We start from the raw sequence: 20,794 nt of genomic DNA, 5'->3' as shown, positions 1-20,794 counted from the left end.
TGATCATATGGTTTTTATTCTTCAGTTTGTTAATATCATGTATCATATTGATTGATTTGCGTATACTGAAGAATCCTTGCATCCTTGGGATAAATCCCACTTGATCATGGTGTATGATCCTTTTAATGTGTTGTTGGATTCTGTTTGCTAGTATTTTGTTGAGGATTTTTCAATCTATATTCATCAGTGATAATTGGTCTGTAATTTTCTTTTTTGGTAGTATCTTTGTCTGGTTTTGGTATCAGGGTGATGGTGGCCTCATAGAATGAGTTTGGGAGTGTTCCTTCCTCTGCAATTTTTTGGAAAGAGTTTGAGAAGGATGGGTGTTAGCTCTTCTCAGAATGTTTGATAGAATTCACCTTTGAAGCCATCTGGTCCTGGACTTTTGTTTGTTTGAATATTTTTAATCACAGTTTCAGTTTCAGTGCTTGTGATTGATCTGTTCATATTTTCTATTTCTTCCTGGTTCAGTCTTGGAAGGTTATACCTTCCTAAGAATTTGTCCATTTCTTCCAGGTTGTCCATTTTATTGGCATAGAGTTGCTCGTAGTAGTCTCTTATGATGCTTTGTATTTCTGTGGTGTCCGTTGTAATGTCTCCTTTTTCATTTCTAATTTTATTGATTTGAGTCCTCTCCCTCTTTTTCTTGATGAGTCTGACTAAAGGTTTATCAATTTTGTTTATCTTCTCAAAGAACCAGCTTTTAGTTTTATTGATCTTTGCTATTGTTTTCTTTGTTTCTATTTCATTTATTTATTTATTTATTTATTTTTAACGATTGATTGATTGATTGATTGCTATGTTGGGTCTTCGTTTCTGTGCTAGGGCTTTCTCCAGTTGCGGCAAGTGGGGGCCACTCTTCATCGCAGTGTGCGGGCCTCTCACTATCGTGGCCTCTCTTGTTGCGGAGCACAGGCTCCAGGCGCGCAGGCTCAGTAGTTGTGGTTCACGGGCCTAGTTGCTCCGCGGCATGTGGGATCTTCCCAGACCAGGGCTCGAACCTGTGTCCCCTGCATTAGCAGGCAGATTCTCAACCACTGCGCCGCCAGGGAAGCCCCCTATTTCATTTATTTTTGATCTGATCTTTATGATTTCTTTCCTTCTACTAACTTTGGGTTTTGTTTGTTCTCCTTTCTCTAGTTCCTTTAGGTGTAAGGTTAGGTTGTTTATTTGAGATGTTTTTCTTGTTTCTTGAGGTAAGATTGTATTGCTATAAACTTCCCTCTTAGAACTGCTTTTGCTGCATCCCATAGGTTTTGGATCATCGTGTTTTCGTTGTCATTTGTCTCTAGGTATTTTTTGATTTCCTCTTTGATTTCTTCAGTGATCTCTTGGTTATTTAGTAACGCATTGTTTAAACTCCATATGTTTGTGTTTTTTACATTTTTCTCCCTGTAATTGACTTCTAGTCTCATAGCGTTGTGGTTGGAAAAGTTGCTTGATATGATTTCAATTTTCTTAAATTTACCGAGGCTTGATTTGTGACCCAGGATATGATGTATCCTGGAGAATGTTCTGTGTGCACTTGAGAAGAAAGTGTAATATGCTGTTTTGGGGTGGAATGTCCTATAAATATCAATTAAATCTATCTGGTCTGTTGTGTCATTTAAAGCTTGTGTTTACTTATTAATTTTCTGTCTGGATGATCTGTCCATTGGTGTAAGTGAGGTGTTAAAGTCCCCCACTATTATTGTGTTATTGTTGATTTCCTCTTTTATAGCTGTTAGCAGTTGCCTTATGTATTGAGGTGCTCCTATGGTGGGTGCATAAATATTTACAGTTGTTATATCTTCCTCTTGGATTGATCCCTTGATCATTATGTAGTGTCCTTCTTTGTCTCTTGTAACAGTCTTTATTTTAAAGTCTATTTTGTCTGATATGAGAATTGCTACTCCAGCTTTCTTTTGATTTCCATTTGCGTGGAATTCTTTTTGCATCCTCTCACTTTCAGTCTGTATGTGTCCCTAGGTCTGAAGTGGGTCTCTTGTAGACAGCATACAGATGGGTCTTGTTTTTGTATCCATTCAGCAAACCTGTGTCTTTTGGTTGGAGCATTTAATCCATTCACATTTAAGCTAATTATCGATATGTATGTTCCTATTACCATTTTCTTAATTGTTTCAGGTTTGTTTTTGTAGGTCCTTTTCTTCTCTTGTGTTTCCCACTTAGAGAAGTTCCTTTAGCATTTGTTGTAGAGCTGGTTTGGTGATGCTGAATTCTCTTAGCTTTTGCTTGTCTGTAAAGCTTTTGATTTCTCTGTCAAATCTGAATGAGATCCTTGCCAGGTAGAGTAATCTTGGTTGTAGGTTCTTCCCTTTCATCACTTTAAATGTATCATGCCACTCTCTTCTGGCTTGTAGAGTTTCTGCTGAGAAATCAGCTGTTAACCTTATGGGCGTTCCCTTGTATGTTATTTGTCGTTTTTCCCTTGTTGCTTTCAGTAATTTTTCTGTGTCTTTAATTTTTGTCAGTTTGATTACTATGTGTCTTGGCGTGTTTCTCCTTGGGTTTATCCTGCCTGGGACTCTCTGTGCTTCCTGGACTTGGGTGGCTATTTCCTTTCCCATGTTAGGGAAATTTTTGACTATAATCTCTTCAAATATTTTCTCTGGTCCTTTCTCTCTCTCTTCTCCTTCTGGGACCCCTATAATGTGAATGTTGTTGCATTTAATGTTGTCCCAGAGGCCTCTTAGGCTGTCTTCATTTCTTTTCATTCTTTTTTCTTTATTCTGTTCCACGGCTGTTTATTCCACCATTCTGTCTTCCAGGTCACTTATCCATTCTTCTGCCTCAGTTATGCTGCTATTGATTCCTTCTAGTGTATTTTTCATTTCAGTTATTGTATTGTTCATCTCTGTTTGTTTGTTCTTTAATTCTTCTAGGTGTTTGTTTTTTAATTCTTCTAGGTCTTTGTTAAACATTTCTTGCATTTTCTCGATCTTTGCCTCCATTCTTTTTCCGAGGTCCTGGATCATCTTCACTGTCATTATTCTGAATTCTTTTTCTGGAAGGTTGCCTATCTCCACTTCATTTAGTTGTTTTTCTGGGGTTTTATCTTGTTCCTTCATCTGGTACATAGCCCTCTGCCTTTTCATCTTGTCTATCTGTCTGTGAATGTGGTTTTTGTTCCACAGGCTGCAGGATTATAGTTCTTCTTGCTTCTGCTGTCTGCCCTATGGTGGATGAGGCTATCTAAGAGGCTTGTGCAAGCTTCCTGATGGGAGGGACTGGGGGTGGGAAGAGCTGGGTGTTGCTCTGGTGAGCAGAGCTCAGTAAAACTTTAATCTGCTTGTCTGCTGGTGGTTGGGGCTGGGTTCCCTCCCTGTTGGTTGTTTGGCCTGAGGCAATCCAGCACTGGAGCCTACCCGGCTCTTTGGTGGGGCTAATGGCAGACTCTGGGAGGGCCAGAGGAGTACTTCCCAGAACTTCCACTGCCAGTGTCCTTGTCCTCACCATGAGCCACAGGCACCCTCCGCCTCTGCAGGAGACCCTCCAACACTAGCAGGTAGGTCTGGTGCAGTCTCCTATGGGGTCACTGCTCCTTCCCCTGGGTCCCGGTGCACACACTCCTTTGTGTGTGCCCTCCAAGAGTGGAGTCTCTGTTTCCCGCAGTCCTGTTGAAGTCCTGCAGTCAAATGCTGCTACCCCTCAAAGTCTGATTCTCTAGAAATTCCTCCTCCCATTGCTGGACCCCCAGGTTGGGAAGCCTGACATGGGGCTCAGAACCTTCACTCCAGTGGGTGGACTTCTGTGGTATAAGTGTTCTCCAGTTTGTGAGTCACCCACCCAGCAGTTATGGGATTTGATTTTATTGTGATTGCACCCCTCCTACCATCTCACTGTGGCTTCTCCTCTGTCTTTGGCTATGGGGTATCTTTTTTGGTGAGTTCTAGTGTCTTCCTGTCGATGATTGTTCAGCAGTTACTTCACCAGAAATTTCTTGATTGTATGGAGAGACAGCAGCTCTCTTTGATGGTCTGGTTTTGTGAGTTGTTCTTGGAGGCTCTAAATGATTCTGTAAACTAGTTGAAAACCTGCCATAAATTGCTTCCTCCTTTTAAAAAGTAGGTATGTGGCTTTACATGCTTATAATAATCCCTAATGTTTGTGATGTGCTTTACCATTTATGAAGCATACTGATGTATATTGTAAGAGTTTTAGTTTTAAGCATTTCCCCAATCCTTTAAGGTTAGTAGGGCAGGTATTACCTTGGCCACGCATTAGAAAGTGTCAGGAATGATACACAAAATCTAGTTCTCCTGACTCTGTATTTAGGACGATTTCCTCTTACAGCATTGCTTTTCAGGATTGAGATCTGCTGACTCTTCTTACCCAGGGTTATTAATGCATCAAAACCTTAATGCAAGGCTTCCCTGGTGGCGCAGTGGTTGAGAATCTGCCTGCTAATACAGGGGACACGGGTTTGAGCCCTGGTCTGGGAAGATCCCACATGCCGCGGAGCAACTGGGCCTGTGAGCCACAACTACTGAGCCTGTGCGTCTGGAGCCTGTGCTCCGCAACAAGAGAGGCCATGATAGTGAGAGGCCTGTGCACCGCGATAAAGAGTGGCCCCCGATTGCCGCAACTAGAGAAAGCCCTAGCACAGAAACGAAGACCCAACACAGCAAGCAATCAATCAATAAATCAATAAATAAATCTTTAAAAAAAAAAAACAAAAAAAACCTTAATGCAGATTCCTCCATATGAATGTTGCTTCTGCTCAGCCAGTCCACTCTTGTGCAGTAAACAGCCTGCACAACTGTACATGGCAGTTATTCTTCTTACCAGTGTAACAACATAGGATGTTGATAATCTCATGACTGGCAATAAAAAGGAGGGGCAGTTCTTTAGGCATTTTTTCCTGGAAATGAACCCACTGAGTATCAGATTCAGTTGCTGTTTGTATGTTAACTGTTCATTATTTCCCACAGGTGTTAGTCACTGTGCCCCTGGCCTTACTGCAGAAAGGTTCCCTTCAGTTTAATCCACCGTTGTCAGACAAGAAGATGAAGGCTATCAACAGCTTAGGTGCAGGTATCATTGAAAAGGTAACTGAATTACTTAAGCCTCAGAACTAAAGAGATGAGTATCAGATGACAGGGGTTCCTTAACTTCTGATATTGGGAAGTAGCAGGTAATTTTTGAATCCAAATCAAATTCGAAGATGTCCTTTGAGTAATTGTTCATGAAGAATATAAAAGGATATTAACAAAACAAAAAGAGGAGAGCTGGCTAAGGTCTGTGAGTTTTGATTTTAGGAGAATGACTCTTGTTATTCAGAATTTGAACTGGGTATATAAATAAGCAATTCTTTTTTTTTTTTTTTCTGCTTTCCATGTCTACCCTGCACTAATTAGCCCCAGTGACGAGAGTGCTTTATACTTCCTTTGCCTTGAAAAGATCCTTTAGCAGAATCTCTCAGCGCTACAGTAGATACCAGCAGACCTATGATTAGTAAGAATTTATCTCATGGACGTAAGGTTCAAGACCAGGTCTCAGGGACGCTCTGCATCTTCTGATTAGCCTAGAGGTTGTCAGTGGTTCCCACCATTATCTGTGGGAGTACAGGACTGAATGGCATAAAAAGCCAGATGGTCACAAAGAGAACAAAGGAGGTAGGAGAATGGAAAGGGAGTATTTAGAAATGTTTGAGTTTTTTGAACATCTTTTTTTTTTTTAATTGAAGTATTTAAGAGCTATAGGTGGCTTCTTAGAGATTGCTGTACTTTTGATTTCAAGAAGCTGTTAACCACCTTTCTCTTGCTCGCTTTCCAGATTGCCTTGCAATTTCCCTATAGATTTTGGGACAGTAAAGTTCAAGGGGCTGACTTTTTTGGTCACGTTCCTCCTAGTGCCAGCAAGCGAGGGCTTTTTGCCGTGTTCTATGACATGGATCCCCAGGTAAAATCATTGGTGGAATGTGGTTTGAATTCCCTTATTACAGTTTAGAATTTGGTTTGGTAACTACTTGTGTGTCAAGCCCAGGAACTAGTGGACATTGTGGACACTCCAGATGTCTGTTTATATTCTGGGGGGACACTTGGATGGGACATTTTCCTGTAGGGAAGGAGCCCCAATATCTGCCATATTTTCTTAAAGTACTAATATTGCTCCCTGGGAAATGAATTTGTTGCTGTGGAAATGTGTTATTTCAGGCTGACGGAAGGATTCCTTTTAGGGAGAATTGGTGTCAGCACAGTAACGAGTGGTACTTGAAATGTACTCCCCAAGAGTCCGCCAGGGAGCCCTGGTGAGGGGTGGGATATGACTGGCGCAGGTGAGGGCGGGTCTGGGAGTCGGTAGATGTGATTGGTGGGGGAAGGAAGATGAGGAGAGGACATACCTGGGGCTTGCAAGTGACGGTTGTGGTGATGTCCTGCCAAAGAATCACAGTTGTTTTTCCTCCTGCCTCTTTGTTCCAAGACACTTTATCTTCAAAGGTTCCACGTGGGAGCCAAGGGCAAAATGTCCTTACTGTTTGAGAAGGTTTTTTCCCATTATTTGATCGGCAGACTTCCTTTCTCAATGTCATTCTGCTTCTTCTAAAATAAGTTCTTAGAAGGGAAAAGCCAAGAGAACCCGGAATTTGATACTTACATGACTTCCGGAGTTTTTCCAGCAGGGAACAATAAAATGCGTAAATGAATAATGAGTATGTGTGGCCTGGGTGATGGAAAGGAGGCTACAGGACAGTAGGAAATGATGACATTTGATGTGAGAATGAGGTCCTTCTCTGTTTGGAACTGTGCGTCTAGAGACTTTGGTGCCCGAAGTCCAAAGTGTAAAGTGCTTTTCCCGTCACGTGTCCAGAAGCAGCACAGCGTGTTGATGTCGGTGATCGCGGGGGAGGCGGTGGCGGCCGTCAGGAACCTGGAGGACAAGCAGGTGCTGCAACAGTGCATGGCCACCCTGCGCGAGCTCTTCAAGGAGCAGGTCAGCAAGTCTCCTCTTTGAAAAGAGAAAGACTAGCCGCATAGCACTGGGAGATCAGCTTGGTGCTGTGTGACCACCTAGAGGGGTGGGATGGCGGGGTGGGAGGGAGACGCAAGAGGGAGGGGACATGGGGATATACGTATGCTGATTCACTTTGTTATACAGCAGAAACTAACGCAACATTGTAAAGCAATTATACTCCAATAAAGATGTTAAAAAAAAAAAAAAAAAGAGAAAGACACGCTAGCTGCTAACTTCACTCTTCGGAGTGGTTTGAACCCAAAGCTAATCCATCAATACCAGAAATGAAGGGGCTTGAGGCAGTGGACCACATTCTTCTTATTTCTTTCAGTATCCAACTTTCCACTTAGGTACCTGGATTAGTTTGCTCAGGCCGCCATAGCAAAATGCCACAAACTGGGTAGTTCAAGCAACAGAAATTTATTTTCTCACAATTCTGGAGGCTAGAAGTCCAAGACCAAGGTGTCGCCAGATCAAGGGGTTGGTTTCTCCTGAGGCCTCTCTCCTTGGCTCACAGATGGCTGCCTTCCCCCTGTGTCCTCACATGGGCGCGGCTCTGTCTCTTGTCTGTGTTCTAATCCTCTCTTCTGAGAACGACACCTGTCACACTGGATTAAGGTCCACCCTAATGATCCCATTTTGACTTAATTACCTCGTCAAAGGCCCCATCTCAAATACAGTCACGTTCTGAGGTACTGGGGGTTAGGGTTTCATCATCTGAATTTTGGGGGGACACAGTGCAGCCCATAATAGCACCCCATTCCTCCTTTTACATGGTTGTCTTCCTTCCTTTTGTCTCACATCATGCATACCCCCATTCTTTCCTAAGGAGGTAAAAGGCTCAGCATTTTCCACAGATTCTGTATTTACCCAAACCCAAGCAAGCTTTGACAACAGTTTTCTAATCAAAGGGACATTGTCCAGAATTTTCTGTACCCCACAGCGAGTCTCTTCTCTCCCTTTTCTCCAAGAAGCTCAAGGTACTTTCTATTTGCCAATTTACTAAATCTCACAATCTCTGGAGATGTATAAATGGCGTGACATGTAACTTTTTCAAATAAAGGAGCAGAAGTACAAAGAAATGAAAATGCCTCAAATGTTACATACATTCAAGAGAGGGGGGCCCTCGGGGTATCGCTTATTTTACATGATGTGATTCTATCTCACAGTAGTTCTCATTAGCTTGGGGCTTTTGTTCAAAAATTTGTTTTCAAAGCAGTTATTTGGAACTTAACACAGGTTCCGTAGAAATCTATTTCACGGTGGCACTTGGCAGAGGTCAGCCTAGAAAATTATTTGAAACGTAGAGTGAAACCTAACCTGTGTAGCTGCTTTGTGGAGAAGCCTGTTGAGAATTCCAGTTAGAGGCCCTAAGACCCTGCCCGTCCCTTTCCTCCCCTGGTCCAGCGCGTTTCAGGCGATGGGAAGGGGAATGCCTGCACCCTTAGCCGTTGGTGAAGGCCCCTGGTAGGTGGGAGAAAGCATCTCTGGCGGAAGGATAAAGTGTTAAAGTGAGGAGATGTGTGTGTGCTGGAGAAGGTCAGAGAGATGGGGCAGCGATAGAGGAAAATGCACAGAGAGGGCGCCTGGGCACAGCAGCAAGGGGGCTGGAGGGTCATGCTGAGAACTGCTGGCTCAGAATGCTACAGGGATTAACTCACTTTCTAGATGGAGGAAGAACTGTAATTGTATACGTTGGGTTGCATCAAGTCTAAGTCCCTTCTTGATCCCGTTTTCCAATTCCTTCTACTTGACACAGGAAGTCCCAGATCCCACGAAGTATTTTGTCACCCGGTGGAGCACAGACCCCTGGATCCAGATGGCATACAGCTTCGTGAAGACAGGGGGCAGTGGTGAGGCCTACGACATCCTTGCTGAGGAAATACAAGGAACCATCTTTTTTGCTGGCGAGGTGTGTACGGGGACGCCGACGCCGATTGCTTTCATTTTGATCACTTGCTTTTAAGTAAAGTGATCTATGTCCAGAGTTTAAAAGCAACATCAAATACCGTCAGAAGTCTTACGGCAACAAGCAGCAGGTACCCTGACAGCATCCTCCTCAAGCTCCCCGAGCAGCCATTTTTAACTCTTTCTCCTGTTTCTTCTGGAATTTACTTCATGCTTTAAGATTTTTATGTTGTTGTCTTCTGATTTAAGAAGTTAGACATTATCTCTCGACTTCCTATCAGGTTAAAGGTTTAGCCCACCCTGGTTATTTCACACTTCTAACTAAATTGGTGTCAGTGCTTGTATGGTGTAGCTGCTTGCTGCTGAGCCAGGAAGGAAGGCGTTCACCGATTCCTTTCTTACACAGCTGTTTTCTCTTCGGTCATAATGGCCTCTTTTTTCACTAGCTTAATTCTTTTTACACCACTCCTTAAGCCTCCCCACTCTTTTTTTTTTTTTGGCCGCGTTGTACGCACGACTCTTAGTTCCCAGACCAGGGATGGAACCCATGCCCCTTGCCGTGGAAGCACAGAGTCTTAACCACTGGACCGCCAGGAAATTCCAAAGCCTCCCCCCTTCTTGAGTCATCTCTAATTCACCGTTGAATCCCTCTGGCCGGCCTGTGGGTTCTGTTTCTCAAACCCGCCTTTCCTGGCATCTTCCCTCTGCTCCAGGCTGCACTGGTTGATCCCGGGGACTCCTGCAGAGCTATCCTCCCAGGACTCCTCCTTACCACTTTCCAGGGTTGGGGTTCTTATTTCCTAGATCCCTCTCTTTTTTCTTTTTTTCAATATTTATTTTTAAAATTGTGGCAAACAACACGTAACAAAATTTACCACCTTAACTATCTTCAAGTGTCCAGTTAAGTGGCATTAAATACATCCACACTGTTGTACAACCATTGCTACCATCCATCTCCAGGACATTTTTATACTGCAGAACCGCAACTGTGTACAACTCCCCCTCCCCCAGCTCCCAGCAAACACCATTCAACTTAGTGTCTCTCTCTCTGAATTTGTTCTAGGTACCTCATCATATAAGTGGAATCATAGAGTATTTGTCCTGTTGTGACTGGCTAATTTCGCTTAGCATAATGCCCTCAAGTTTCATCCATGTTGTGGCATGTCTCAGAATATCCTTCTTTTTTAAGACTAAATAATATTCCATTATATGCACCTATCACATTTAGTTTATCTGTTCATCTGTCATGGACACCTGAGTTGCTTCTGTCTTTTTTGGCTATTGTGAATAATGCTGCTATGAACCTGGGTGTACAAATATTTCTTCGAGAACCTGCTTTCAGTTATTTTGGGTGTATACCCAGAAGTGGAATTGCTGGATCATATTTTAATTCTGTTTTTAGTTTTTTGAGGAACCACCACACTCTTTTCCACAGCAGCTGCAGCACTTTACCTTCCCACCAACAGCACACAAGGGTTCCAGTTTCTCCACATCCTCATCAATACTATTTTCTATTTTTTTATAATGGCCATCCTAATAGGTGTGAAGTCAGCCTTTCTTCTTTCTTGATTTACTTCTGTTGAGAAATGTTTTGCTGTTCAAATCCCTAATCCTTTCTGTGCCTTTTTTTTGCATTCCTTATAATCTTGGAGCTCATGTCCTTCATCGTCTAGATTTTTTTTACTCTGCTCATTTCGTTCCTACAATTTTTCTCTTATTTCTAGATCTTCTATTTCATATATTGGAACTGTTGAATTGATTATCTAATCTTCTTTGCTGTTACTCTTTGCTGTTTTTTATATTCTAACCCTTGAGTCGATTTTTTAAACTTTGGCTCCTTTACTTTATGAGCACTTTCTTGTTCTAAGATTATTCCTTTTTGGTAGCATTTTCTTCTTGCTTCGTAACTTGTTCCTTACATGGCTCCTGAGTTCCTATTTTGTTTACTTTAGCCTTTGCCTCCCATATGTCCGAATGTCCAGTCCTTGACTGTTCAGATTTGAGTGAGGCACTTTTTAAAAAGCCAACTGAAAGTTCCAGCAAGCTTGTCAACTGGAGGTTGGGGGCCCAAACATCGGGATTTATCTATAGCTCTTTTCTCTTAGTTTCTCGTTTGCATGATAGAGGCTCACCTCCTGGCATTCTGGGAACTCGAAGCCTCACTCTTAGTTATACTTAATTGCATTTTGTTTGGTACTTCACCCCTGCCCTGTACTTCAGAACTCCTGGGGGTTGCAGTAGGGGGAGTGGGGAACCTGATGAGGGACCAAATTGCTCTTCAAAGTCTTTTTATTTTTTAATATTTTTGGCCACGTTGCATCTTCGTTGCTGCGCATAGGCTTTCTCTAGTTGTGGCGAGCGGGGGGCTACTCTTCGTTGCAGTGCGTGGGCTTCTCATTGCGGTGGCTTCTCTTGCTGTGGAGCACGGGCTCGAGAGCACAGGCTCAGTAGTTGTGGCTCAGTAGTTGTAGGCTCAGTAGTTGTGTTTCTTAGTTGCTCCGCAGCATGTGGGATCTTCTCGGACCAGGGATCGCACCTGTGTTCCCTGCACTGGCAGGCAGATTCTTAACCACTGTGCCACCAGGGAAGCCCCACTCTTCATAGTCTTTTAAACCAATCCTCAGTTTTTCACGCTTGCCAAGCCTCTGCCTCCATGATGGCATCAATGGCTGAGATTTATAACGGATTTTTCAGGGTGAATTGGTTTCCCTTTGCTATTTCCCATCCCCCCCCACACACATCCACCCAGTTGAGCAGAATAAAGTGAATTCTCAGCACTCTTTGATGTGCGTTCATACTTTGTATATTATAGTTTGGGATTATACAGGCCTTCCTGGTTCATCTAAAATAGTGTTGTTAATTTTTTCGCTTCAGGGTTTTTGAATTTTTACAAAAGAATGTAATTTTAAAAACAGCTGTCTTTGATTCCTCCTTGGCCTGTGAAGAGCCACCTTTGTAGGAACAGAGCATAATGGTTGCATTCCAGGCAACAGCTGTGAACTGCTTCCAAGAGATGGATGGTCCTATTAGACTAATGTGCCAAAGGGTCATGAGCAGGGTTTGGAAGTTTTTGACTTTCCTTTGCTGCTTTGATACAGTTGTTCCCTCATCTTCTTATAAAAGCCATTTCTTTGAAGTTTCTGTCACTCTGTGACTCTCTCCCCCTGTAATTGTATTCCTACTGACCTCCTGGTCATTCCCCCATTTATTAAAGTCTTTGGCACCTGGATGTTTTCCATTCCATTCATCAGTTTAGGTGACATGGAACCTAAATTAGTTCACGTGGAACTTCATCTGTTTCTTATCCTCCCTTTTCTTTTTATTTATTTATTTATTTATTTATTTATTTATTTATGGCTGCATTGGGTCTTCGTTGCTGCGCACAGGCTTTCTTTAGTTGCGTCGAGTGGGGGCTACTCTTCGTTGCAGTGCGCGGGCTTCTCCTTGTGGTGGCTTCTCTTGTTGCGGAGCTCGGGCTCTAGGCGTGCAGGCTTCAATAGTTGTGGCACGTGGGCTTAGTAGTTGTGGCGCACGGGCTTAGTTGCTCCGTGGCATGTGGGATCTTCCCAGACCAGGGCTCGAACCCGTATCCCCTGCATTGGCAGGCAGATTCTTAACCACTGCGCCACAAGGGAAGCCCTATCCTTCCTTTTCTATGACCTACTCAACTCCCATTTCAGCTACTTTTCCCCGTAACCACATTCCAGACCTTGTCTTTAATACCTAACGGTCATGAATTCAAGTTTCCCGTCCTCCTGGTTTGCTTATTCTGTTCCCACTATACCCTCCTTGAAAGTGAGGTTCTCCTGTTGACAGTCCTCACCTTTTGTCTTTTCCCTTCCTGTTGAACTGATCTATCCTTGGAGTAACCCAACTTTCTGTTATACCCATCTAGCAAAACTCCAGCCGTGGATGAACTGTGATTCACCTTTTGTGCTTGTTTTACTTATCACTGATTTTAACAACTAAGATTGTCTGATGGGAGGGGACTGTGTCTTATTATCCTTAACTCCAGCACCTGGCATACATAGAAAATATCTTAATGAATGTCACACAGTACTTCACGGGAGCACTGACTATATTGTAGAATGAATTTGGTGAAACATGGTGCTATGGATGGGTGAGTAGTGTTCATGTGAGCACACAGGAGCGACAACAATCTTTATTTTAGGAGGATCAGAGAAAGTGTAAGTTTGTATTTACCTTTTGATTTTCATCTAAATTCTTTATACATGATCTCAAATTATACAATTATTATTTTTTTTTTACAGGCAACAAACAGGCATTTTCCACAAACTGTTACAGGGGCATATTTGAGTGGTGTTCGAGAAGCAAGCAAGATTGCGGCATTTTAAACAGAATTTATTTGGACCCAGCTTTCTTCTCCCAAATGGGAGAGTCTGAAAAACATGTTAAACCTCACTTTGACAAAATCAAACAAACAAAAAATCCTCTCTGAGTAGCAAAACTGAAATGTTCTAAGGTGGCATGGTAATGTAAACCCATTTTACCACTCTGAAAGCACTAGCCCCAAGAATCCTTCTGTAAGCACTTATATATAATGGCATTTTCCACAGGTCTGACTAGCTCTAAATCTTCCGGATCTCAGAATAAGGCAGAATATAACCTTAAATTAAGACCTTGGATATGATCCTTCCATGGTTGGAGATTCCCTTTAAATCTGACATTTTTTTGGCTGACCAATTTTCACACATTGAGAAACCAAGTCAATCAAGCAGGAATCATTAAAAAAAAAAAAAAAAGCCATGTACTTTTCCTCTATGACGATTTATCAGTATCTTTGCCAATGAGCCTTAAGATTTTTATACAGCTCCAATATTGAGCTTTTACTTAAAATTTAGATAGAAATCTTTCCTTTTTGAATACAGCACAAACTCTTCCATCAAAGGTAAATGAAACTTCTATTTTATATTGTACATATTTCTTCCCATTTGGGTGTTCAAAAGAAATTTAAATTCAGGTATCTTTTATAATAAAATATTTTAGATTTGTGCACTCATTGGCAAAAGGGCAAAATTTTCAATTCCTTCAACAGTACATGTATCACTGAGAATTGGGAAGAGAGAGTGTGGTCTTCATACTTTAGACGTAGAATATGGCTGTTTTTCTTAGAGTCACGTTTGGGTGGATGGCACACTTTAAGGAGCCTCAATTTTGGCAGCCACTAGCAGAAGGATCTTGTCAGAATAACTAAAAGCCTCTCCCCACTGCCTCTTTTTAAAATAACTGAGTACGTCTCTAGGAATATTTTTTATAGAATTACGTTTTCAGTATTCCATAGGCAGGTCCACTGGAAAACTGCAGGAAAATGTGTAATATCCTGGTAAATATTACACATTTTATAAGCCATACCTTAAAAGCCTGAGAACATGGTAAATATTTACTTTTTCCTTCTTTCACTCATGACAAAAAAAAATAAACACTGATTTCAGGGTCTTCAGGATGCCCATCTTGCCAAGAAACTTCAGTTTACAGGTTAGAAATAAGGGTAATTTATGTGCTTTTGTTTTAAAAAGTCATCTTTGAATAATTCTTTCAATATATTGGTCAGCTTAAAAAAGGACTCAAAATGACTTTAAAACCACTTTTCAAAATATTAGGTATTTTTAAAATTTAAAGTCAGCTTATAAGTAGAAACCGTATTTTATAGAAAGAACATAAGGTGAACTTTAGACAGAGCTGAGACACACCTCCCTCCCCAGCAAAGTATTATACAATTGAAAGAAAGCAAATAGCAGTATATTGGTTTCAAGGTTAACACAGGAAAATGTTGACATTTAGGTTATCTGATGAGACTCATTGGTACTGATTGGGAAGTTATTCTGCTTTCAAGTGTTTTATGTATTAAAATGTTTAAAGAATAGCATGTGTCGAGTGATAAATGCAAAATATTTTAAGTTGAAATGGTTCACAGTACATTATTACTTTAGTTTCTGGGCACTTAAACTTGTATAGTGCTATAAGCAAACAAGGGGAAAACCTACCTAAATAAAGTATGGTAAATGTGTATTTTTTAAAAAACCCCTCATTTCCTGTCTCAAGTGACATCACCTAACATTTTGTTCTTTAAAGAACCACGGTACCTTTTTTTTCTTGAGTTATTTGAGTATGTTTTTCACTGCTGTCTGAAGATTTTGTAATTGAGTAGCAGTGAATATACACAATGTTTTAACTGCAGACTGTGAACAGCTGATTGTGTAAAACTGCTTAATAAAACTTGTTTTTCAAATACACTGTGCACTGTAGTGATGAATGCACACTCTTAAGCAGATACATCTTCACCACAAACTTTCACATACACCAACTCAATCCCCTCAACCTCTAAACCCTCTTTAGACTTTTTAGGTCATAGGCATTACTGCATATCCCTTTCAAGTAAATGGTCACACATAATTGTTAACTTTGATCAACTTAGTTTTGTGAGAGCACTTGAAGTTTTCCCTAGTGATTTCTTTGTAATGTATTTAATTAATTCAAAGTAAAATCAGTCGGTTACCACTGACAAGCATTCCAAATAATTATATAGGCTATGGGGCTAAATCCATTTAAAAATCTCTATTCTGAAATACATGTTAAAACATCAAATGCAAAGAGACAGAGGTGGTGATTTATTATTTTTATTGACAAGGTTTATAGGAACAAGTTAAATATTTAAAACCAAATGCCAATTATTAAATCTCATTTAGTTGTTTATTCCATTCATTTGTATTAAGTATACCTTTCTCTAATGTCTTAATAACTTTATCAAGAAACAAGTCAAACCTGTGAAAACACCTGTTAACAGTCAACATATATCATTTTTATATATTTCTGTTCTATGATGCAAAGATATTTTAAACATTCAATGGTTTATCAAAGGCCTAATTCTTGTATAAGCAGCATGTTTTATTTTAAAATTAAGAGATTATTTAATAAACCGATTAAGACAGTTAATTTAAAAGACAAAATTAGTCTCATTCAGGAGTGGTCCATATGTTGATCACCTAGAATCCTAATTGGCCAAAATGTAAAGCCTAACACCCCTGATTCCACAAATACATTAAGTTTCTTTAATGTTAAAAATAAGTCTGTTACCACTTTTGAGAAATACTTTGTCAGATACCCACTACTGTCTACACATTATCTTAATCTGGAATTACAACTGGTACTTTCACCATAATTATAAAGGTGGCCAGGTTTCCTGTAAATATCAGCATTTTATATGGGCAAAAGCAGTTAATAAAAATCAGTGCATTTATTATAAGCCAAATGTGCTTCTACTTAATCCAACTCTCCCAAATTTTTGAAGTTTTGATGTGTTGATTTTGGTCTATCCTCACTATAAAATATATCTACAGACACTGTTGCAGGGTTAACACTAAAACTATAAATTGATGACACTTCCAAGGCAAAGCAGAGAACTATCTGTTCCTTCAGTATTTTCTTCACTGAATTCTGACTTTCACTGCTCCGTCATACCATCTGGCTGAACACTGACATTTCATAGTTTATAATAACTGTAAAGATACGTACTTATATGAGTTTAAAAATTGATCTGCACAAAAGAAATAAAAAAACTTTATATACAACAAATTCATTTTTAAAAATACAAAAATAACATCTGTCACTCTTGTCATGCTGACAATTTGACATATATACACATGCAGGAGAAAAGTTCCGATTCAGTCATCTGGACGGCTGAAGCTTGTGTATTTTTAATATGATGAACACACTGCCACTGAGTTTTCACACTGACAGATGTGTATTCAAAATATTTCATATGCTAAATACTGCAATAGTCTCTGCATGTATAAATGCCAGTTATGATCGTTTCTGTTCTATGATTAAAAGTATGTCTTAAGCTAATATTGCGCGCACACTAAAAACTACAACAGTTCAAGAATCTATAGTCTTATATAAAGAAATCCAAAATGTACAAAATACAACTATAAAAGCAAGGGACAATTACTGCCATGCAAAAATTTAAACTAAAAACTGCATAGAAATGCAATTTAAAATGGCAAACGCAAATTCACCTAACACTCAAGATAAAAAGGTCAGAAGGAAGTTCTACCAACACAACGCTTGCAAAGATTTAGAAAAGGAAATACATTCTCTTTGCTGGTATAATGGTATAAATCAGATCTTTAAATCCATGGGTACAGGTCATCTGTTTCTGTCCTCTTAAGAAATTAGCTGTAACGAAAGAGAAACGTTATTTCCTCATGCCCAACATACAACAGTTGGAACACATAAAACCTCATTTTATTTTTTAACTTCTATTTTTACTACTGTGACCTTGGGAAATCAGCTGGGATCAATACAAGACTACAGCTACTGCTGATCTTCTCTTGCCTTTAACTGGTGGACAGCAAGGAACATGTGCTCAAGTGGTTGTATGAACTCTGAGATGCCCAGCTACCCACGTACACGGAACCCACATCTTCATCTGAGGCCAGGTGTTGTCACTAATGTTCAAACTTTATTTTTAAGCTCTAAAATGGGAATGAAAATAACTATCTTTCCCATTTTGAGGAAATTTGAGCATCACATGTGATACTTAGTGACATAAATATTTTGAAAAATACACAGTATTTGATACACGTAATTTCTTTTGTAAGTCCAAAATGATCAAAGTTCGAAAAGTTGGATATAGTTACCTCTTTAACAGTTGTTTTTATGAACTCTTTTCTTTCAGTTAAGTCATAAGCAGGATAATTTTCATATACCTATAGTGAAAAGGAAAAACAATGTTAAAAGTAGATTTAAAAATCCAGTAATATTCTCTATCTTTGGATAATGAAGAAATGTGTGCTATGGACAAAGAGCTGCATGTAAGTTTGAACAGTACGTTCTAACCACCAGTGGTTCACCATGTAGCATTCTACAACAAATGAGTAGTTTTAATAATACTGTATATAGAGCAGTAAACTAGCATGAAAACATTCTCAGTGTTTTATAAAGTGGGAGTTTCAGTTGAACTAACAATAAACATGGATGAGGAAAACTTCTAGATAGACCTTAGGTTAAATGGATTAAATTCTTTATATTGGTAGGTTATCTATCAGATATTTTAGGTATCCTCTTATTTTTTCTGTTACATCATCTAACACTACTTATGATTCCTGAACTTCAACTCTAATGAATTTCAGCCTCCAGACCACTGCTCAATCCCCTCCCCAAAGTTGTATCACTGAGCTCCAGTTGTATCACTGAGTCCTCCACTCCTAAATTTTTACTCTCTAAATTTTCCAACTTGATACCTGCTGCTTGGCTTCACAATGACTTCTGGTCCTGAACTGCCATATACACCAAGCTGGCTTCACTCCTATTGTCTAATTCAAGGTCAGCAAACGTTTTCTGTAGAGGGCTAGACAACAAATGATTTCAGCTTTCCAGCGACAGTTTCCGTCACAACTACTCAACTATGTCATTGTAGCATAAAAGCTACCATAGACAACACTTAAAGGGATGGGTATATGTCTGTGTTACAAAGGCCCACAGGCTGTAGTTTGCCAACCTCTGCAAATATATTCAATCATTTACATTACTCTAATTATTTGCCCTTTGTTCTTTCTCTGCAAAACTCCAACCCTTAATTGGTCTAAGTTTTATATGGTTAAATTCTGTGCGAAAATGCAACAAATTTGAAAAGAATGGTTCCATTTTATCAACTATACTTGAATAAAGTAAGTTAAAAAAAAAAATGGTCCCACTTGGTATTCAATGTCAAAGCCTCCCTAGAAATCCCAAGGATTTCTAATCAGGTTCCCCTTACATTCTCATCAGTGGCAATTGCATCCCCTTATTCAAGTGTCCCACACTCTTGCTCTCAGCCAAGAAGCCATTACTATGAATTCCTTCAACTTTCTGACATGCCTGTTCTCCTCCAGTTCATTTGTGTCTGCATTCATCAACAGTCCTGTTTCCTCTACCTCTGCAGGGACCCAACCCTCAATGCTCCTGTACCTTCATCTTCTCCTTTCCCAGAATTGTCCCTCAGCCTAACGCATGCTTCCACTCCCCTCTGACCTTAAAAAGTATTTTATCAACTTGTATCTTCCCCCAATTTAATTACTAAATCAGAAGCTTTCACCTTCCTCACTATTAATTCTCTTCCTCACTATTCATTCTCAGTCCAAGGGACAACCCTGGCATTTACCACCCTTCAAAACTGCTATTATGTGAACAACTGTCTCTTAATTGCTGAGTCCAAAAAAACCCTTAAGTTCTTCTCACCTGACCTCTCCATGTTATTAATAATCCCCTTAAAATTACAGAAATGTATTCACAAAAGTCATTCAAATGAACAGAACTAGTCTCCCTTCAATTTTCCTTCCAGTCTGCCCTTGTCCCTCTCCCCTAAAGGAAACCAGTTATCAATTTGCTGTGTATTCTTCCAGACCTTTAAAAATGAGTTTATATACAAACATATAAATATATCAATGGCAATATAGTTCTTCTGTATTTACACAAATAGGGACATACCTCTGTTTTAAAACTTTGACAATACCTGGAAGGTTTTTCCATGTTCTTTTGAACTGCTACACAGTTCATATTCCAAAAATATGGATGTACAGTTTAAACATTTCCCTACTGATGGTCATTTAGGTTGTTTCTGGCTTTTCAGTATTACAGACATGCTTAACATTACTGAAATCATTTTGTGCAGATGTGACTATGTCTTTAGGATAGAGACCTAGAAATGGAATTGCTGGGTTAAAGGGTATTTGCCATTTAAATTTTAACATACTACCTAATTATTCTCCAAAGTTATTACAACTTAAAGGATGAGAGTACGTTTCCCTATTCCATTGCCAACCTTGAAAACTGTTCATCTTTATAAAGATTTTGTTAAAGCTAGTAAGCAAAAGTATTTCCTTTTGACTTCTATCTTCCTCACTAGTAGGGAAGGTTAATGTTTTCGCGTTTACAGGTCATTTATATTTCTTTTCTGTGACCTGACTTTCCACAGCCATTGTCCACTGTCCCGTGTAAGTTAATTACCTTTTCTTAAGCAGGGAACTACCCCTCCCTGCCCCTTCTTGAAACTCTCCTCGCTTGGCTTTTACAGCACTATTCTCTCTGGCCTTCCTTCTACTACTGACTCTACAATTTCTTACATTTTGTAGGAATTACTTCCCAACTCCTTGATGATAATGGTCTCCAGGACTCTGTCCTTTGCCTTTCTCATCCTTTACCTTCTTCTCTAGGCCACCTTATCTTCTGGTTTTAACTCCCAGCAATATCCTAGTCTAGGTTTCTCTCCTACCTTGGAGAATTACAATGTTCACAATTTCTCCCACTTGGATGTTTCAAATACCCCATCTTAAAATGTCTAGAACAACACTCATCTTTTCCTCAAGAGGTATGCCTTTTGTTCTACTCCCTATTATGATTAATGCACCCAAGCCCTTACACCCACACGGAGCAACCTGTGATCAGGCTCTCTTGATTTCAGACTTGGATTACGGCAGCCCTGTAACTCTGATTATGATGTAAAGGTTTCTCTTGACTCTTGTCTCATTCTTCACCAGTCTGTTCTTCTTGATGTGTCTAGGATGGCCCTTAAAAAATAAAAATCTTTTTTTTTTTTTAAGAGTCATCCTAGACTGCTCCTGCCAAGTACCTTTCAATAACCTACCCTGCCTCCCAATTCCTCATTAGCTTCAGGGAGAAAAATCAAACTCTGTAACAACACATATAAAATCTGCAGAACTCTTTAGTATTCTCTCCTAACTTCTGTGAAGAATTCCTTCCAACTCTAGTCTTCAGCCAAATTAAACTAATGACTATTCCTCGCAGTCATTACGTGTCATGTTTTATGTGAATGTGTTGATGCTCCTCAATTGTATGAAAGCTGACGGTCTAAGACCTCTTCTAAGATGCCTTTTCAGACTCCCCCAACCCCCATTCCCAAGCAGGTACCCTC

General features: G+C 40.0%; 2 protein-coding genes across 9 annotated transcripts in view; one reads left to right on the top strand and one right to left on the bottom strand.

Moving 5' to 3' along the window:
- KDM1B (lysine demethylase 1B) overlaps window positions 1-15,114 on the top strand; it is a 55,907-nt gene extending 40,793 nt beyond the window's left edge. For all 6 annotated transcript variants that reach the window (XM_057555562.1, XM_057555560.1, XM_057555563.1 and 3 more), the window contains 5 exons: window positions 4,932-5,048; window positions 5,776-5,901; window positions 6,811-6,933; window positions 8,714-8,866; window positions 13,134-15,114. In XM_057555562.1, the coding sequence (XP_057411545.1) occupies window positions 4,932-5,048; window positions 5,776-5,901; window positions 6,811-6,933; window positions 8,714-8,866; window positions 13,134-13,217 (603 nt within the window). In that variant the 3' untranslated portion in view covers window positions 13,218-15,114. The remainder of the gene's footprint in view (window positions 1-4,931; window positions 5,049-5,775; window positions 5,902-6,810; window positions 6,934-8,713; window positions 8,867-13,133) is intronic.
- A 370-nt stretch (window positions 15,115-15,484) lies between these two features.
- The window catches only part of DEK (DEK proto-oncogene), a 29,727-nt gene continuing 24,417 nt past the window's right edge, over window positions 15,485-20,794 (bottom strand). For all 3 annotated transcript variants that reach the window (XM_057554762.1, XM_007197156.2, XM_007197155.3), the window contains 2 exons: window positions 17,523-17,591; window positions 15,485-17,058 (listed from right to left, as the gene is read on the bottom strand). In XM_057554762.1, the coding sequence (XP_057410745.1) occupies window positions 17,047-17,058; window positions 17,523-17,591 (81 nt within the window). In that variant the 3' untranslated portion in view covers window positions 15,485-17,046. The remainder of the gene's footprint in view (window positions 17,059-17,522; window positions 17,592-20,794) is intronic.

This window comes from Balaenoptera acutorostrata, chromosome 10 (genome assembly GCF_949987535.1).
Source record: "Balaenoptera acutorostrata chromosome 10, mBalAcu1.1, whole genome shotgun sequence".
Classification (NCBI taxonomy): Eukaryota; Metazoa; Chordata; class Mammalia; order Artiodactyla; family Balaenopteridae; genus Balaenoptera; species Balaenoptera acutorostrata.
This window is presented reverse-complemented; position numbering and strand designations above follow the sequence as displayed.